Consider the following 17197-nt stretch of genomic DNA (forward strand, 5'->3'; position numbering starts at 1 on the left):
TGGTTGCAAATAAGATACTGTACAGGGTTCAGCCCCTTTACTATGACGTTGGGGAATACGCGGACCCGACTTCCGGCACGCGCACACTATTTTCAACGAAAAAGAGCTCGTTCACACCAATCCATTTTGTGATGGGGCGGGCACCCTCGCGGTAGCTCTATCGGGTCTGTTAAATGTTTCTCATATACGGAGAAAGTGCTGCAATATATCTAGTTGGAGTTCTATCTTCGAGCTTGACGTCCGCGCCCGGCATTGTCGCAAGCTCTCGAAAAAGGGCCCAGCGATCCCGCGCAGGCACTCGAATGAGAACCGAAGGAGTTGCGAAAGAGATATGGACGCCGCTTGTGGGCGTGTAGGGGTAGCAGAATATGGCAGTAAGTACCACGCTGCGCGGAGATGCTGCAATACGCACAGAGTGTGCGATTGAACAGGAAGAGGCCCGCCGCGCGAGTCTGCACGCCGCGCGCGCGACGGGAACGCGACGCGCTGGCGCCTCCCGAGGTCGCGTACCCACTGTTCGAAATTCAAGCGAACTGCAACAAATGCCGGCGTCTTTTTGGCTTTTCCTGCGCGCTTGAGGTTCGATACGTTCTCGGACGATCCTCGGAGGTGTAAAAAGGCCAGCCGTCTTGGTGAGTTCTCTTCCCTTGTTCACGCTAAAAATGGTAATCCCTCCGCTATGACATATGACTAATCTCGCTTAAATTATGACATACCGCATATGGTAATATCTCGCAATATACATAAACCCCATCTACAGGACTTAGGGGAACGAGAACTCACCAACGACGGATGGTTTTAGGAGCCTGGGTGTACGCCAGAAAAAACGTGTAGAGGATTAAGCTAGGTACAGAAGCGCGCTCACTCAAGGCCTTCCGGCTTGCGGCAATGTGCGCAAATGATATCCTGTCCACCATACGGGCGCTGGTCTCTCATTTACGCGCGACCCGGCGCGGGAAGGCAATGCGCCGATGCCACTCGCTGCCGATATAATATCCAGATTGCAGTCACAAGTTGGTATAAGTCATACAGTACGAATGTCCCAGAGATTTCAGATGCAACTAAAGAACGTCAGTGCCCTCGACAGCAGCACGCAAGAGCTAGGACCCCGACCCAGAAAGACGATAGCGCGAAATGCTGCCCTACTGCACAAGGGAGACCATCAGCGGCATCTGCGGGCCCGCCTTCATGTCCTCCTTCACCAGCGGCACGGTAAGGCCCGCCGGGAAGCTGATGATCGTGGGGTTGTCGTCCGGGATCTTGAACTCGAACTGCTCGATGAGCTCGACGAGGATGACCTGCATCTCGATGATCCTGGAAGAAGACACTGCCGTCAGCCACGCGCAACGCGCACATGCACAGAAGGGCTACGCACGAGAACCGCCATCCGATGCACGCCTGCAGGCCCGCGCTGAACGTCATCAGGTTCGAGGTCACGCCGACATACGTCTGGCCCATCTTCTCGTGCTCGATCCACCGGTTCGGGTTGAACTCGTCAGCGTCGGGACCCCAGATTGACGGCAACCTGATCGCGACATACACTCGCATCAGCTACCGACCGAGGAGACCCTCTCCGACTCCGCAAGCACTCACCTGTTGTACGCCCACACGGAGATCTGGCAGGCCGTGCCTTTCGGGATGGGAATCTCGTCGACAACCTCGCCCGTGGTGGTCGTGACTGGGGTCGACAGCGGGATCACATCGTCGCGGCTCGCCTCGCGAATGAGGCCGTAAACGATCGGGTGCAGCCGCAGAACCTCCTTCATCCCCGCGAGCACATGCGTCATCGCGTCGAGGTCGCTCACGGTGAAGTCGGAGTCGCCGCGCTCCGCGACGCGCGCGCGGATCGCGCGCACCTCCTCGCGCATCTTGTTCTGGAAGTCGGGGTGGCGCGCGAGCTCGTACAGCATCCAAGTCATCGAGTTCGCAGTGGTTTCGTGGCCTTTGTGCGAGCGTCAATCACTCGTGCGTCTGTAGTGGGGAAATTTGGTGCATACCGGCAAGGAGGAAGGTCGCCATCTGGGAGATCATCTCATTGTCAGTGAGCCGAGACTTGGGGTTCTCCGACGCGTTCGCCTTCACTGTGGGCGCAGACGTATGGGAGGAAACCGTGAGCGTCAACTGTTATGCTCGAAGGTGATCGCGTACCTAGGATGCTCATCATGTCCCGCTTGTTCTCGTTCTTCCCCGCGAGAACCGCCTCCGTCTTCTCATTGATAAGGTCCTTCGCAAACTTGTTGATCACCTTCAGGGTGCTCCGGAAGCGAATGTGCTCCTTCGACGGAACATACTGCACGAACGACAAGATGGGCATCGGGATGTACCGCCACAAGTGACGGAAAAGGAGGGTGGGCTTGGACGGGAACGGAATGGCATCGGAGCTAAGGTATGGTGTTGAGAACAGCTGCGAGATGTCGTTGCGAGAGACAGATCCACGTACAACATGTTCTTGTACGCGTGCATGACGGGGTTGAGGGAGTCGTCCAGCGCGCCGCACTGCACGTCAAAGCCAACTAGACGTCATCAGAGTACGGTTCTGTCAGTAAAGTACGGCAAGTATGCGAAGCGCTATACCCATACCTTCGCCAATAACGTCCAGCGTGCAACGGGCGAGCCACGCCGAGACGTTAATCTTCTGCGTGGCCGCGTCCGTCCCGGTCAGGAGCTGCTCCTTCCACTTTTGTGCGAGCTGTTGGCATCGCAAAAGTGGCGGTCAGATGGCGTGCACACAGTGTTACCTGTCGCGGCTGTCACGGACCTTCTGAGCAGAGTGCCGGAAGAGCGGGAGGAACGACCGGAGCTGGCTTGCGGTGAAGGCAGGGTTCATGATCTTCCTGATACGCGCATGGTCCTGGTCTGCATCTCTCGGTGAGCGCCCCCGCCGCACGTCGAAATAGCAGACGACATACCCTGCGCGAAGAGGATGCCAGGGCCTGTAATCTCACGCGTGAACTGCCTCGCCACCGCGCCCTTCTGGAAGTGGTAGCCGGACTTGTGGAAGATGTACTGAAGCGCCTGGGAGCACATGAATTTGTCAGCGCTCGGCCTGAGACGGGCAGGAGACCTGTCAATACCTTCGGGTCAGCGATCTGGAGCGTATCCTCCTGTGTTCATCTGTTAGAATGTGACATATGCACACGGTACACAAGGCTCACGTTGAAGCACGTCTTGAGTCTCCAAATGAGCCCGTACTCCTTCATCCACTCCCTCTCCAGCGCCCCAACCTCGAACTGCGCGTTGACCACGCTGGTGTGGCCTGCAATGCGAAATACGAGAATATTAAGGTGAATGAACACACGGCCGAAGGATAAACGTACCCATAAGCCAGCTTGGCGACTCGGGGCCCCGGATCTTCCTCAAATGGCGGCCAGCGAGGTACTGGCGCACGAACAGCGCAAGCAGCACGCCGCTGCTAAGCAGAACCACCAACAAGGGCTCCATATCCTTGTAAAGAGTGCCAAATCGTGAGCTCTGAGGCAGACATGTGGCGGGAAAAGGGCAACTCACCGTAAAACGCTCGGGGTGGTGCAGTGGGGTGGCCGAAAAATAGGTGCGGTGGAAGGGTGGAAGGTCGTGAGGCGACGCCAAACGAAGCCTCGGCAATATATGTGGTTCCTTGCCAATCTACGATGGACTCGAGGTCTGCTTCCCACGAGCAGCGAATGAAGGGAATTGCGGCCCATGGGCGCCGATTTGATCAGCGCATGAGCTAAGCCAACCGTCTGCGGGGGGTAGAGATCCCGACAGAAGATGGTACACGTCTGGCCTGCTCCTCGGTAGGAGATTCGGTACGCGAATGGAGGCAGGGCACAGCGGGTATCATCGAATGCACGGCGAAGCCTCGAAGATGCGCAGTGCGTCGGAGCTGTGCTCGCCCGGGTCGCCCCTTGGCGTTCAAAGCGAACTCCTGAAGGCTTTACCCTCCCCGATCTATCGATCTCGTCGACATTAGCCCAGAGCCGCGAGCGACCTCTCGATCGTGTTAGAGGGGCGATGGCCTATGAAAGCGTGCGCATTTGTCCGGAGAGCGTCGCCTTGGTACCGTCTAATGGCGGTCTACTAACAATCTCTGATAGTAAGTAGGTCCAGTGTCAGTGTAAGTCAGTAATGGTTAGAACCGTTACTCAGCGGCTTCAAAGCAGGTCAGATTTAGACATCTACATACTAATCGTGCCGGTACGCCCAGGTACGCCCCCAACTAACAGTGATGGGAAGCTCACCCGATATAGTATCTTCGAATTCTTCAGGTCACAGATACTTCCACGAGAAGCATGCCCTGCGATACCATGCCCCCATGACCCTGCTCTGCGCATGATTGTTCGGAGCTACGCCGCTGCAGACGTATGGCGCAGAGAATATTCTGGCACTATCGAGGTGGTGGGTGCTGCGTAGTACACGTTGATACAGCGGGGGTTGGCTGCAAAGTTAGCGTCGCGCAGCTTCGCGCGGGGGCCGGAGGAAGAGGGAAGGTGCATGCCCGCTGGATGCCGGACGCAAACAACATCATGCTTGGAAAACCGGGCGCCGCGTCGGCCCGGGACCTCTTTCTCAAGTCAACGTATCGCCCGTCTCGTACGATATTGTCCATAACAGACACTCCAACTGCCGTTTAAGCTCAAGAATCTTCTGCTACGGGTATGCCGTGGGTCTGATGATCTGCGAACAACACCAGGGCTGTTTTGTTATTCAAATTCTAAGACGAGACTCTGCGGCATAATCGTACAAACGCCTGACCATGGTGAGCGTCCAGTATTGTACCCAAATTTGTTCCTTCTGTCATCTGCCTTGGTAAAACCATAGCGCTGCTCGTTGCATCTCCATAATGTGCGGTGTTAAAACGCATGGGTATAAACACGCCCTTCAGCAGCGATAGATGATTTGTTCGCGGCAATACTAGACGTGACAGCTCGTACCAGCGATGAGGTACGCACTACCGAGCACTGGTACCCTTCCTGTGAATCATTTGAGGTCCGATAGCATTGGTAGTAGCTGCAGAAGGTCGGCGTATTCGTGGACAGCGCTGATAGCATTGTGGCACACTGTCGGTGATTGCGTGAAAACGTCCCTCGTAAAAATGTCCCTTGTGATTGATTAGTGGTACATAGCGCTAGCGCACAAGTCCAAGAGTCCACATCAAGTCCACAGCATACGAAACGCACTGACTCTACGTTTATAGTATCACGTACGCGCCGAGGAGTGCACTTCCTAGCGCGGTCGCCAGGCCCAGCCCGAGGGGTCCCGACGCGCTACCGCGGATTGCTGGGGCGCCGCTGAACGACGAGGGAGATTGGAATGAGACGGACTCGCGAGCGGAAGGGTTCGATCGACTCACTTCTTGGATGCAACGTCCTGTTCTATCTGTGTAGCCTTCGATTCGAACGCGCTCACGATGGCAGTCGCTAGAACATCAGGGCGACGTTACGGTTCGCTTACCACGTATTCTCGATATCTTACTCACCTTCATGGCCAAGAGCTGATGTATCAGTGGATAGGTACCCGTTAGAAAGGGGCAACAAGGGATCTGGATCATCACTTGCCTGTATTTGAGGCAAAGAATCCCCCCACTGCTCAGTTTTGTCAGTACTACGCTCTACGAGGTGACGGTTGTCTGGCCCTAGGCCACTCACGCGCTGAAGTTGCTTCTCCGAACAACGTTTCAACTACGTATCTTGTCAGAAGCTGCCAAAGTGCGCTCACGAATGCGACTCACTTTCTGGGGTGATGCCGCTCAGAACAGGCGCAACTGACCCGCATCCTGATCAACTATGATCGCGCAGAAAGGACGAGCAAGACGTACTGTCTGAGCTAAATATCTGCTCCGCCGCACTCGTCACAGTGTCGACAACTATAAGCAGGATCAGTCGGTATGAAGGGGATCGAAGATCGTTGGAAGGCAGGCAACTTACTGTCTCGCTTTTGCTCAGGTGCCGGCCTGGCCTGTACAAAGACTGCGGAGAGGAAAAGGGCAGCAACGATACCGGCGCGCATATTGATTGAAGTTCGAAAGGAAGGGGCGCCTGGCCGACAGATAGAACGAAGGTGAGTGGACGGAGCGAGAGGACGACGGGAGCGTCGAACACCGCGCGGCGTTCCCTTATATGCAGCTGCGGCCTGACGGAGCAGGAAGCGATGTCGTACCCTTGCACACGATCATGCGACACCGTCGATGATTGTACGTAGAGCGACGCAATCGTTCCGACAGGGCCCCAACACCGGTATTCAAGTCTCAAGGTGCGCGATCTTGGGATATGATTGGTGCCACCGCCCGGGCGCGTTGCCCTCCGAAGCCCCCATTGGCCGCGCAGCGGGCGCGTAACGGCGTGCGCATCTGGTGGAACTGACAGCGACGTCAACGCAGGGTGGTTACAGAATCAGCTATCCTCAGGCTTCGCACCGGTTCAGGCCACTCACCGTTATCCGGGGCACCACAGGAGGGCCAGCGCGGCGGCGGCCGAGACGACCGAGGATATTTGGCTTCTTGTTCTCACCGCGCCTGACCGGTTACGGCTCCGCCGTGAGCCTACCTACCAGCCAGCCACGGGGTACGCATTGTCGTGGTTGCTAGCTCGAAGGGCTGCGATCAAGTAGAAGAGGATCCCGTATCATCCTCTGTGCAAACCGATTGACCATTTATGAGGCTGCAATAACGGGGAAGAAGATCGAACTCCCGCGAGTGCGATAGCAGGTTCTGGTCAGGTTGTCGGCCGTATAGTTCGAAGACCAAGATACGCTGATTTTGTGAGTGAGTGGAATGGATAGAATGAAATTCAAACTTTCATGCATCATGGTCAGGAGCAAGCTTAAGATGGCCCTTATGACAAGCGCTTGGTCGCAGTGTCGCACTACGCATAGACGCCGGAGCTCGGCGGTGAGCATAAGTTGACTGTTTGATCTGTGTCTGAGCACCGTGGACCGCGGCGAGTAAGTAGCACGTACGAGCATATACGTTTGAAATCTCAGGCATAACGCACTTTCCAGCCAGGCGAACCGATACTAGTGCGATCGCAGGAGTAACAACCATTGTTACGAACTTGAATATCATCCCAGGGTATAATATATCTGGACTAAAGATGTCCAAGAAAAAACAAGCATGGGGACTCATCAACACGTTGAGGCGCATACTACGACATCGGACTCGGACGCCAGAGATATACCAACTCAGAGGACGAGAGCAGCGCCAAGGGCGAGGCTACCGACAACCGCCCCGGCGCCGGCCCACATCGCGCGCGGAATGCTGGCAAGCGGCTGCGCCGCGCTGAAGAGAGAATCAACTCGTAAGTGAGTGTTCATCCGCCTGCCACGTAGTACTCACTTTGGCGCAGCGGTGAATACCTCGCCACCGAATATGGTGGTGGCACCGGCGGTGCCCGTGGCGATGGTGATCTCCTGGTTGCCGCCGATGGAAGAGACCTTCACGATCGGCGTAGAGTTGATGGCTAAGCAGAGCTCAGCGGCGTGCTCTCTCGGTGCTTCGCAGATACGCACTCGTTACGACAGTCGTGAGCTGAGTCGCAGTGCCGATACCTCGCAGGGCTTCCGCGGCGGCGAGGGATGCTGATTTCAGGGAAGGGCAGTCAGCGACATAAGAAGGGTGTGGCCGGTAGCAAAGCGACGACACGTACCCTCTGCCTGCAGCAGACTCTGTGTCCCCACTGTTGTCGTCGGACAAGATATGAACGCGTATCCTTCGAGCACAGTGGCACAACACCTATGATATCACGTACCAAGTGTCTCGAATGCCGCAGAGTGCGAGTTGAGGAAGGACTGCACGACATCAATGGACACAGTCCCCGTGGGTACGACGAGAGTAGTCGTCCCGCTGGGCAGTGTCAACGTCTGGACTGTGTCACAACGAAGAGCCTGTCAGCCAAACTACAATGGGGAAGGCAGGCGGACTCACAGCCGTCGGGCGCGGCCTGCACCGCGACAGCAGCAACAGCGAGGAGGGTTGCGGTCTTAAACTGCATTGTAGACGTCGGGATATTAATACGGGACGGAGGGGGGGAGCTGGAAGAAGAAGGCGTAGGCGTAGTGTTGATGGGCAAAAAGGTATTAGACTCGACTTGCCATTGCTCTTATGCGACATCCAGGGATGCTAGCGCTATTGCTTGGTGACTCAGGTGCGAATTCCTTCCTTCTTGTCGGCTCCGAGCGGTCTGGCCGCTTCGCGCATGCAGACCGCAGGCAATTGAGCTGCACCACGGATTTTCTGATCAGGTGCGCACGTCAAAAAAGGCCGTGCATGGGCGCTGTGATCTATACAACGGTTCGGCAAGAGCACGCCTGGGTCAGGCACAACTTTACAATTGGATGGCAGAACATACCTGGACAACATCACGCAATCTTGACAGGTTGCCTGCAAACCTCCTATAAATCTCATGACCACGCTCATCACACCTTGTGAGAGCGAGTGTGGTTACGAGCTGCGGGTGTGTAATTACTGGAAGCTGTGATAAGGTGCAATTTGATAGACCGCTAAGAAACGTGCTCGCAAGCAATATGCCGGCGACTCGGAGAAGACTCGATGACAAGCCCTGCGCGTCGTCTCCTGCAGGCCTGAATGGCGCACGGTCCTCGAAACCCACGAGATGGGCGTCCTTTAGAAGTCCCCAGCCGCGTTTTACGCAGGCGGGGTGTAATAAGAGCTAGCACAAGATCGTACTATCCGGTCGTGGAATTGAGGCTGTGGCAGTACCCAAGTACACACGCCGAACACCAGCCGTAACGCACGACAAGTGCGCTTGCATGTCCTGTGCAGCCCCCTGAGCCTATAGAGAGTGGAAGGTCAGCGCCAAAAAAACATCACCAAAGCGAATAAATGAATTACCGTGTAATAATATGAGCGTTTCTCCAATGATTTCTGTGTTTCAGGCGGGCATAATATTTGCGCACTGCAGTCGCCAGTGCACTCGAACGGCATGGCAAGCACGTCCAGAGTTCAGTGGTATCCCAAAATGCAGACCAGCCAGGTGCTAAGCCCATAGATTCGATCCGTTCCAGAGGGGGAGGAATTGAGCCTTTTAAATGAGTGGAGAGGGGGAGTCCAGGTCCCAGGTCGATTAGCGCGCACAACCTTGGACGCGTCGTTGTGACGAGATATCGTGACCGCGACGCGTTGCAGTCGCGTTTTGCGTGACGTGCGTGACAGGGCAATTAGGGAAAGGCGATCGGCGCGAGAGCGCGTCCTGCAGCTCTTTTCTGCTTTCCACCATGGCCTCCTCAGAAATCGCCCAATGCCTGTCTGCCACACTCTCATCCGACACAAACACGCGAATTGCTGCTGAGCTGAAGCTGGGAGGTCTGCTGAAAGTGCCAGGCTAGTCATCCTGAATGTCCGTATGTGGCTGGTCAAAACTCACCTCTCGACGCGTCTCGCAGAGGCCGCGCTCGGGTTATCGCAGCTCATATTGACTTCTAATGCCGACTTGTCTTTGCGGCAGATGAGTTTGACGCGTCGTCCTGCTGTTCAACCGAGCCTGATGATCGTTTTGCCCTAGCACTCAGCTGCGATCGTTCTGAGGAAATACGTCAACGAACACTGGTCTCCCTACTTCTCACAGTTCAAGGGCTCCGCACCACCACCTGAGGTACGTGTCGTACTTCTTGATTCCCAATGTTCCGGCGCGTGTATCACGCGCGCTCGGATTGCCCACATGCGAACGCGGACATGGGCCTACCTTTGCCGTAGTAGCCACTGCTAGTGCCAACCTTCCGCACTAGAGGCATATTTCCCAAACGCGCCGTTGTAAACAAGAAAGGGCAGATTAGTAGTGTCTAACAATGTGCTATAGATCAAGACGCAAATTCGCCAGGCCGTGTTCCAGGGCCTGTCCGACCCCATTCGTAAAATCCGCTCTCTATGCGTACGTTCATACCTTATGATTTCGACGAAGAGACTTTGAATGATTATTCTCAGGCCCATACGCTTTCCTCGATAGCGAACTGCGATTGGCCGGATGAATACCCCGATCTCCTCAACTCACTCATCGGCCTCCTCTCTTCCCTCTCTCCCGACTCTGTGCATGGAGCTATGCAGGTCTTCACAGAGTTCATCAAGTCTGACATCACAGAAGACCAGCTACTTCCCGTCCTACGTCAACTCCTCCCAGTCCTCCTCAACATTTTAGGCGCGCCCGATGTAAGACTCATGTGTTTTCTGAAGGCGACGCACTTCAGGCTGATCAACCCACAGCAACACTCCGCCATCACTCGCTCAAGAACCATCTCAGTTTTCCGACAATGCGTCGAGTCCCTTTACATGGTAAAGGACCAATACCCTGACGCTGTCAAGGAGGCCACTGCGACGGTCCTCCCTGTGTGGCTTGATGCCTTCAAAATGCTTCTCAACGTCAACCCCTACTCCGACGTTGAGGACACTTCAAACTGGGACGGCCTGGCCGTCCGTATCCAGGTTTACAAGGTATGCACTTAATAGAAGTCTCGAATAGCTTGATTTTGACGCAGGAGCACTGCAGACCCTCGACACAATGCAAACGTCGTTCCCGCGCGCACTCACGCCGTATCTGAAAGATTTTCTCTCTGCTTCCCTCAACCACCTTTCCGCTCTCTTCCCGACGTTCAACTACTACTACCTCCGGTCCATTGCACCCGTGCCCCGTTCGAGTGAGGATGAGACAATCGAGCTCACACAGCTTGTATGCCCCATGCTCGACTTCGTCGCGAATGTTGCTCGCTCGGGCAAGGCGAAAGACTGGTTCACGGGTCAGAACCTGACTAGCCTCATCAGCGGCGTTTTCAACTGGGTGCAAATGACTAGTGATGATGTAAGTTTTACGAACTCCCGACGCTTGCCTAGCACCAGCTCAATGATGGGTATAGGAAGATGAATGGGCTAGCAACGCGAATGCGTTCGTCGCCCAGGAGTCTGATGACACGCTTTCGTACAGCGTGCGCATGGCCGGATTCGACCTTCTCGCCGTGAGTAGTTTCCTCACATTGCCACTGGAAGTACGCCTCACACGCATGCCTCAGGTTTTGGTCGAGAGGGCACCTGTGCCTGCCGTGACAACGTTCCAGTCCACCATCCATCGCGTTGTTGTTGAATCAGAGAAAGCACGAAACTCTGGAGATGATAACTGGTGAGTTTTTCTCATGCCGTTCGTGTATGAGAAACTGACATTTACCTTCCAGGTGGCGCGCCCTTGAAGCCTCGCTCGCTGCTATCGGCTCGCAGGCGGAGGACGTACTTGACGTCATCGACGACGAGCGTGAATCAGGACGCGCGAAGCCCATCGATATTGAGTCACTGCTCACTAACGTCATCCCGAACTTCCTGGTCCTTTCCCGTACGCGCCTTTCCTGGAATGAGAATTACCTCGCGAGATTAACGTGCTCTTGGGGCAGAGTTCCCGTTCTTGCAGGGTCGTGCGTTTGTATTCGCGAGCCAGCATGCTAAACTGCTACCAGCTCAGCTGGCAGGTCAATATCTCGATGCGGCCGTTCAGGTTCTCGAGGCCTCGGAAGCAGGCGTCCCGGTGAAGGTCTCTGCTGTGAAGGCTATCCACAAGTGTGCCATCCTCTCCGCGTGTTACGTTCGATAGCTAACTGTCTCCTTCTTAGCTTCTGCCAGAACATCGACGACGCGGTCGCAGTGCCCATGGCTCCCCGCATTGCCAAAGACATCGGACCCTTCCTGCCTGTGACATCGGAGGACACCCTGACGCTCGTTCTCGAGACACTTGCGGTAGTTGTCCAGATCGACGAAGGCAAATGGATTACGGAGGATCTTGCTCGCTCCATTGTCGTGGCCGTCCTGGACGTATGGATGAAGAATAACAACGGTTTGTGGATTTTTTCCCACCTGCGCGTAATACTTAACGTGGATGCCCATATCACATTTCAGACCCCATCTTCATCTCTATTCTCACCGACGTGCTGGAGTCGCTCGCCTCCTCACCCGCACCTGGAATATACCTGACTGTCGTGCGGCAAGCGTTGCCAGCACTCTGCAACGCGATTATGTCATCCACCGCGGTCGACTCATGGGTGGCGAGTGCGGCCATCGAACTCGTGAGCAGCCTCGCAAGCGGCGCTCCGGAGACTGGCCTCGGAGAGGGTTTCTTTGCCATGCTCGCACCAAGTCTCTTCTCGTGTCTCCGTACGACGGAAGATCGGGATGTCATTCAGGTGGGGTCTATGACAATGGTTGTTTGTAGCTAATCTCACCACTCCACAGAACGGCATTGCGTGCCTTACCCTGCTTATCCGCAAGGACGTCAACCAGCTCGTTTCTTGGTCGGACCCCGCATCTGGCCAGTCGGGCCTCGATGGCGTCCTGGCAGTGATCGCGAAGCAGCTGCAGAGCGAAGACGAGTCCGGCGGACTCGTCATTGGCGACCTGATCATCCATCTCCTGCGTCGCGCAGGCGAGGCAGTGCTTCCCGTTCTGCCCCAGCTCCTCCAGGCGATGGTAACGCGCATGCTGACAGCGAAGACCGCGACGTTCCTGCAGGCATGTCCTGCCCAACTCAATCTGAACAATCCCGCGCATCATGCTGACGACTACGCCACAGAGCCTGATCATCCCCTTCGCGTTCCTGATCCACAACCAACGCGACACGGTGCTCACGCTTCTCGAGGGCACGAACGTCGCCGGCCGCTCCGGGCTCGACATCCTCATCCAGACGTGGTGCGAGAACGCGGAGACGTTCCAGGGCTTCTGGCCGACGCGCATTTCCGCGCTCGCGCTCACTTCCCTCTTCGCGAGCGAGCGCCCGAGCCTGCAGCAGCTCGTCGTCAAAGGTGACATCATCGTCAAGCCGGAGACGAAGAACGGTGAGTACCCTTCATTGTGCCATTGTGGCTGTTATCGGGCGGTCGGGGCTGAGCGGGCGTGCGTACGCAGTGATCATGACGCGCTCGAAGACGAAGCAATGTACGCGCTGCTTGGCTCGAGGCCGGCTCATACCCTACAATATATGCAACAACTGACATGCGCTAATTTATCCTGCAGCTCCCACGGAGTTCACGTCGGTATCGTTCCCGGCGAAGGCGCTTAAGCTGCTCGTGCACGAACTGCAGTCGGGTGGTGAGGCGGCGTCGATGGGCTTCAACGACGCGGACGTTGCCGAGCTTGATTCCGACGATGGGGTACGTCTCTCGTAACTCTAGCATTCTGCTAATCCTATTCATATGCGGGTTGGCTTACCATTATATTAGGACGAAGAGTGGACCGAGGAAGAGAAGCTGCACCAGGGCTTCAAGGCGGACGAGTTCGCATTCCTGTCCGACATGCTCGGCCCGCGCGGTATGGCGTTCGACAATGACGACGCTCTCGAGGAGAACGATGACGAGGACCTGAAGAACGACCCCGTGTCGACGATGGACATGCAGGTGCGTAACACTATGTTCCAGTTCGGCTCTCAGATGACTGAATCTTTTCGTTGTGGCAGGCGCATCTGCTGGGCTTCCTCAAGGAGTGCGCCGCGCGGAATACGGGCAACTTCTCCGCGGTGGTCGAGCAGCTCAACCCTGAAGAGATCGTGGTCGTGCGCAAGGCGGTGAGCGGGCAGTAGACGCGAATGAAAGCAGTACGATTTTGGTTGGAATGACCCCACGTTGAAGACTGTATAATGTCATATGAGATACTCACGTTTTAAGACAGATGAGAGCTTACCAGTGCTGCTGGGCACATCGTGACATACCGGCAATCTCCAAGGGCATCAGCAAAGCACAAGACTTCGACTTGACCGCCGAAAGAAAATTCCCTCAGACGACGAGCTCCTGATCCCGCTACCCTGATTGTGCGGGATCACACACCCCCTATTCCGTGCATCTTCTCCCGGCAGCTAAAATGAAAGCGGCGTTTGGTCGCACTCGACCTGCATGGCACGCCATATATTCCCCACTTTAGAGCTGCGGCTATGTCTAATTTCCGCATTTTGACGTGCACTGCGCGACGCACGCAGCAGTACATATGCACCCACAGCTATCAAGTGGCGTTATATCGGTGGATGCGGTATATTGTCTAACTACATACGGTCAGGTTGGAGGCTCGAGGGGAGGGGGGCGTCGCACGCGTCTCCGAGTCCCAGCTGGAATGCGCGCCTTTCCCCGCATTTTCTAACGTCATCGCAGCCACCGGCTACGACGATCTTTGGCTTCTCTCCGACTCATACGGCCATGCAACGCATATCCATTGGCTATGACATGCTTACACTGAGCAAATCATAGCGCTTTCTGGGAGCTGCGTAGTAAGTAGAAGAAGTGCAAGGTCACGCCATGGGAGACTGAAGAGAGAGACCGAGGCCCGGACCGACAGCGTCATCTGATAAATACCCCTCAACGTCGAGTTTCGGAGTCAAACTCACTTGAGGCTTTATACTGACTACCATCATGCCGTCTCTCGAGCTCAAGACTAACGTTGTTATCGCCGACCCCAAGGCCTTCTCGCTCGAATTCTCCAAGGTAAGAGCGCGTGTGCGCCAGTAGACATTATGATCTTACCTCGCATTCCTCCAGTTCGCGGCGAAGACCTTGGACAAACCGGAGAGCTACATCTCCGTATCCTACCAGTACCATGAGCACCTCACATTCGCCGGATCGTTCGACCCTGCCTTCCTGTTGTACATCGTAAGCATCGATATCCATCGAGCTACTTAGAGCGCCTCTGATCGCACTGATGTCATGCGCAGACGAGTCTGAACAATATCAACCCCGAGCTCAACCAGCAGTACTCGAAGGCCTTCGCCACCTACTTCAAGGAGAAGCTTGGTGTCGAGGACACCCGCGGGTACATGTGAGTGGCTGTCTGCACCGCGGCGCGGCGCCCTCGCTGATGCACGGCATCCATAGCACCTTCTCCGACCCCGGCCTCGACTATCTGGGGTAAGTTCCGTTTTATAGCGCGCCCCTGAGACGCGCAATACTAACGATCATTTGCTTACCTTTCAGGTACAATTCGACCACGTTCGGCACAATCTTCCGCAAGTAAACATCTAAGACGTCGCAGCAGGGCCAAATGTATTACCAGAAGTAAATGTAACAATTGTCAATTGATTGGCAGGCCCGTTCGGAATTCGAACGCCAGCTCCTCGACTGAGAGACACACTGCCGTGCGGTCTGTAAGGAACGAAACGACGGACGTGCTTGTCGAGTTGCCAGAGCAAGAGTCAATGTACGCAATTACTGCGCATCTCATTATATACTGTACGTTGTAAGATATGCCGATAGTAGTTCCAGGTGTGCAAAACGGGACCCTGTGTACGTATACAAACCACTATACATACTTATACAAGCCATTTAAACTCTGGCGAATAGATATCGATGTCCCAGACGAAAATACGCATCGTCAGAACCCCTCCTTGCCCAAATCCCACTCCCTCACCGCTCCGCGCTTCTTGTACTCAATATCCAACACGCTCACCTCCCCATCCGCACGTTTCTCCATTCCCTTCTCCCGTCCCTTGCCCTTATCCTTCTCCTTACCCCCGCCCCAGCGCTCCAGCGCCTTCTTGTCCTCCTTGTCCTGCCGCCGGATCCGGATGAGCTCCAGCATCGCGTCCCACCCCGCGAAGTCCTCGTCGCTAATGAGCCCCGTGGCCGGTATCGAGGGCGCCGCGAGCGGCGCGACGTCCAGGCGCGGGTCATAGGACTCCTCGAAGTACTTGTCCATCTTCGACGGGAGTGCGGGGCCGGGAGACGGAGGGCCGGGGGACGGGGAGCGGGACCGCGAGGACGTGCGGGAGGACCGCAGGGTGTGTGAGGAGGTCGAGCCAGGATGGGAGGGCCTGGTGCGTCGAGAAGACTTGTGGGTGCGGTTGCGGGTCGTGGATGGTGATCGGCTGCGGGTGCGCCGGGACGAAGACGGTGCGGGGGATGGTGAGGCGTGGCGCCGCCTGCGGTGAGAGCGAGAAGACTCGTGCCGGCACGGTGGCGTACGGCTTGGGCTGCGTTCCAATGAGGGAGAACCACCGCGTCGTGGGGGTGGTGAGGGCGACCGGCTTGCCCTGGCCTTGCCCTTGCGCTTCAGTTGTGCGCGAAGCTGGTCTTCGCGTGAGAGCGTGTCATCCGCATCCGCCTTCGCGCTGCTAGGCTTCTCAGAAGGCTCGTCTTCGTCTGCACGAGAAAGTAATGGTGCGGGAGAGGTTGTTCTCTGCTTCGCGGGACGGCGCGAGGCCTCAGAGTCGCGAGATGACGAGCGTCGCGATGTCGATGGTGTGCGACTAGGATGCCGGCGGCGATGCGAGCGTTCTCCGCTGCGTTCCCGTCTCTTCCTCTCGGGTCGGCCGTCGCCCTCGTCCTCACTGCGATCTGGAGAGCGACTGCGCTTCCGATCGCGGCGGTGTCTTCTGTGCTCGTGGTCATCTTCAGCGCCACGGCGTCGTGAGTGTCGGTGCGAGCTGCGCTCCTGCCGAGAGCGATGGCGGCCCTTACTCTCCCGCTCTTCCGACCGCGAGCGCGAGCGAGGGGCATGCCGCCGCTCGCGCTTCTCAGACCTCCGCTCTCGGTCATCGTCGCGGTCGTCTCGCTCCCAACTTCGTTCCCTGCGTTTTCGGTCGCTCCGCCGATCTCGGTCCCAATCGTCCGACCTGCTCGACCTGCCCTCGCCTTTCCTTCGCCTGAGCCGTTCGGCCTCCGCTGCCTCCTCAGCGCGAGCCCTCCGTTCTCGGCGTTCCTGCTCTTCCCTTTCTAGCCGGACCTCCTGGGCAGCGAGCGCCTGAGCGCGTAGAATGCTCTTGTTGTGGTCATCCGTATTCCGAATGATGGATGAAAGGAACCGCTTGTTTGTCTTCGGCGCGTTACTGTCGATACTGAATGCATTGTTAGCGCCATTATGTCCTGCCACCACCTTAAAGGTAGCGTACGTACTTGCGGGACAAGTATGCACGAATCCCGTCTTGCTGATATCGTGCAGCCTTCTGCTTCGCCTCTTTGAGGATGAGTTCGGCGACGTGCCGGTCTAGATCGTCGTCCTGCACGGTGGGAGTCACAGAAGAGCCCATCTGTGCCCTAACGAGGTTCGAGACCACAGAGGAGAGCGTTGAGTGGGACATGGCGAGAGCAATGCCGAACAAGAGGGCTCGCAACGCCACCGAGCAGTGCTACCGAGTGCCGCATAGCAATGTTTGTTGATGTTTGGACTGTGGCGGGTCCGTACTCCGCGACGCTCATGCCCATGGGGCTCGGAACAGCACGCACTATGTTTACACCCACCCGATTGGGACCACCACCAGTC

General features: G+C 56.4%; 6 protein-coding genes across 6 annotated transcripts; 2 read left to right on the plus strand and 4 right to left on the minus strand.

The window, feature by feature from the left end:
* Positions 1-965: 965 nt before the first annotated feature.
* On the minus strand, positions 966-3869 carry TRAVEDRAFT_61691 (PAH-inducible cytochrome P450 monooxygenase PC-PAH 1). Its single transcript, XM_008034247.1, has 13 exons — positions 3508-3869; positions 3318-3444; positions 3156-3256; positions 3075-3104; positions 2910-3015; positions 2759-2856; positions 2581-2689; positions 2441-2513; positions 2149-2381; positions 1998-2081; positions 1594-1942; positions 1376-1525; positions 966-1314 (listed from the first exon to the last, which is right to left on the minus strand). Exons 2-13 carry the CDS (start codon positions 3439-3441, stop codon positions 1143-1145), a joined length of 1629 nt encoding a protein of 542 aa, XP_008032438.1. The 5' UTR covers positions 3442-3444; positions 3508-3869; the 3' UTR covers positions 966-1142.
* A 1236-nt stretch (positions 3870-5105) lies between these two features.
* TRAVEDRAFT_67785 (uncharacterized protein) lies at positions 5106-6018 on the minus strand. Its single transcript, XM_008034345.1, has 8 exons — positions 5907-6018; positions 5798-5845; positions 5711-5743; positions 5628-5660; positions 5538-5564; positions 5459-5473; positions 5333-5399; positions 5106-5270 (listed from the first exon to the last, which is right to left on the minus strand). Exons 1-8 carry the CDS (start codon positions 5986-5988, stop codon positions 5171-5173), a joined length of 405 nt encoding a protein of 134 aa, XP_008032536.1. The 5' UTR covers positions 5989-6018; the 3' UTR covers positions 5106-5170.
* A 985-nt stretch (positions 6019-7003) lies between these two features.
* Positions 7004-8028, minus strand: TRAVEDRAFT_54945 (uncharacterized protein). The gene is made up of 6 exons (XM_008034139.1): positions 7901-8028; positions 7725-7841; positions 7623-7652; positions 7486-7554; positions 7313-7436; positions 7004-7255 (listed from the first exon to the last, which is right to left on the minus strand). Exons 1-6 carry the CDS (start codon positions 7965-7967, stop codon positions 7159-7161), a joined length of 504 nt encoding a protein of 167 aa, XP_008032330.1. The 5' UTR covers positions 7968-8028; the 3' UTR covers positions 7004-7158.
* Positions 8029-9210: 1182 nt separating this feature from the next.
* Positions 9211-13629, plus strand: TRAVEDRAFT_54946 (ARM repeat-containing protein; the record flags this gene model as incomplete). Its single annotated transcript, XM_008034140.1, has 19 exons — positions 9211-9316; positions 9379-9453; positions 9505-9587; positions 9792-9863; positions 9917-10138; positions 10193-10420; positions 10476-10784; positions 10840-10938; positions 10993-11099; positions 11152-11306; positions 11365-11527; positions 11581-11801; positions 11864-12147; positions 12197-12472; positions 12534-12795; positions 12866-12895; positions 12974-13110; positions 13180-13353; positions 13413-13629. 19 exons carry the CDS (start codon positions 9211-9213, stop codon positions 13533-13535), a joined length of 3126 nt encoding a protein of 1041 aa, XP_008032331.1. The 3' UTR covers positions 13536-13629.
* A 726-nt stretch (positions 13630-14355) lies between these two features.
* TRAVEDRAFT_138052 (Tautomerase/MIF) lies at positions 14356-15047 on the plus strand (the record flags this gene model as incomplete). Its single annotated transcript, XM_008034346.1, has 5 exons — positions 14356-14427; positions 14482-14592; positions 14655-14758; positions 14815-14847; positions 14914-15047. 5 exons carry the CDS (start codon positions 14356-14358, stop codon positions 14951-14953), a joined length of 360 nt encoding a protein of 119 aa, XP_008032537.1. The 3' UTR covers positions 14954-15047.
* A 137-nt stretch (positions 15048-15184) lies between these two features.
* TRAVEDRAFT_61696 (uncharacterized protein) lies at positions 15185-17016 on the minus strand (the record flags this gene model as incomplete). Its single annotated transcript, XM_008034248.1, has 2 exons — positions 15185-16772; positions 16831-17016. Coding segments are annotated over 2 exons (1648 nt in total), but the record flags the coding sequence as incomplete, so codon positions are not given.
* Between the last annotated feature and the right edge of the window lie 181 nt (positions 17017-17197).

This window comes from Trametes versicolor, assembly GCF_000271585.1.
Source record: "Trametes versicolor FP-101664 SS1 unplaced genomic scaffold TRAVEscaffold_1, whole genome shotgun sequence".
In the NCBI taxonomy this organism is placed as follows: Eukaryota; Fungi; Basidiomycota; class Agaricomycetes; order Polyporales; family Polyporaceae; genus Trametes; species Trametes versicolor.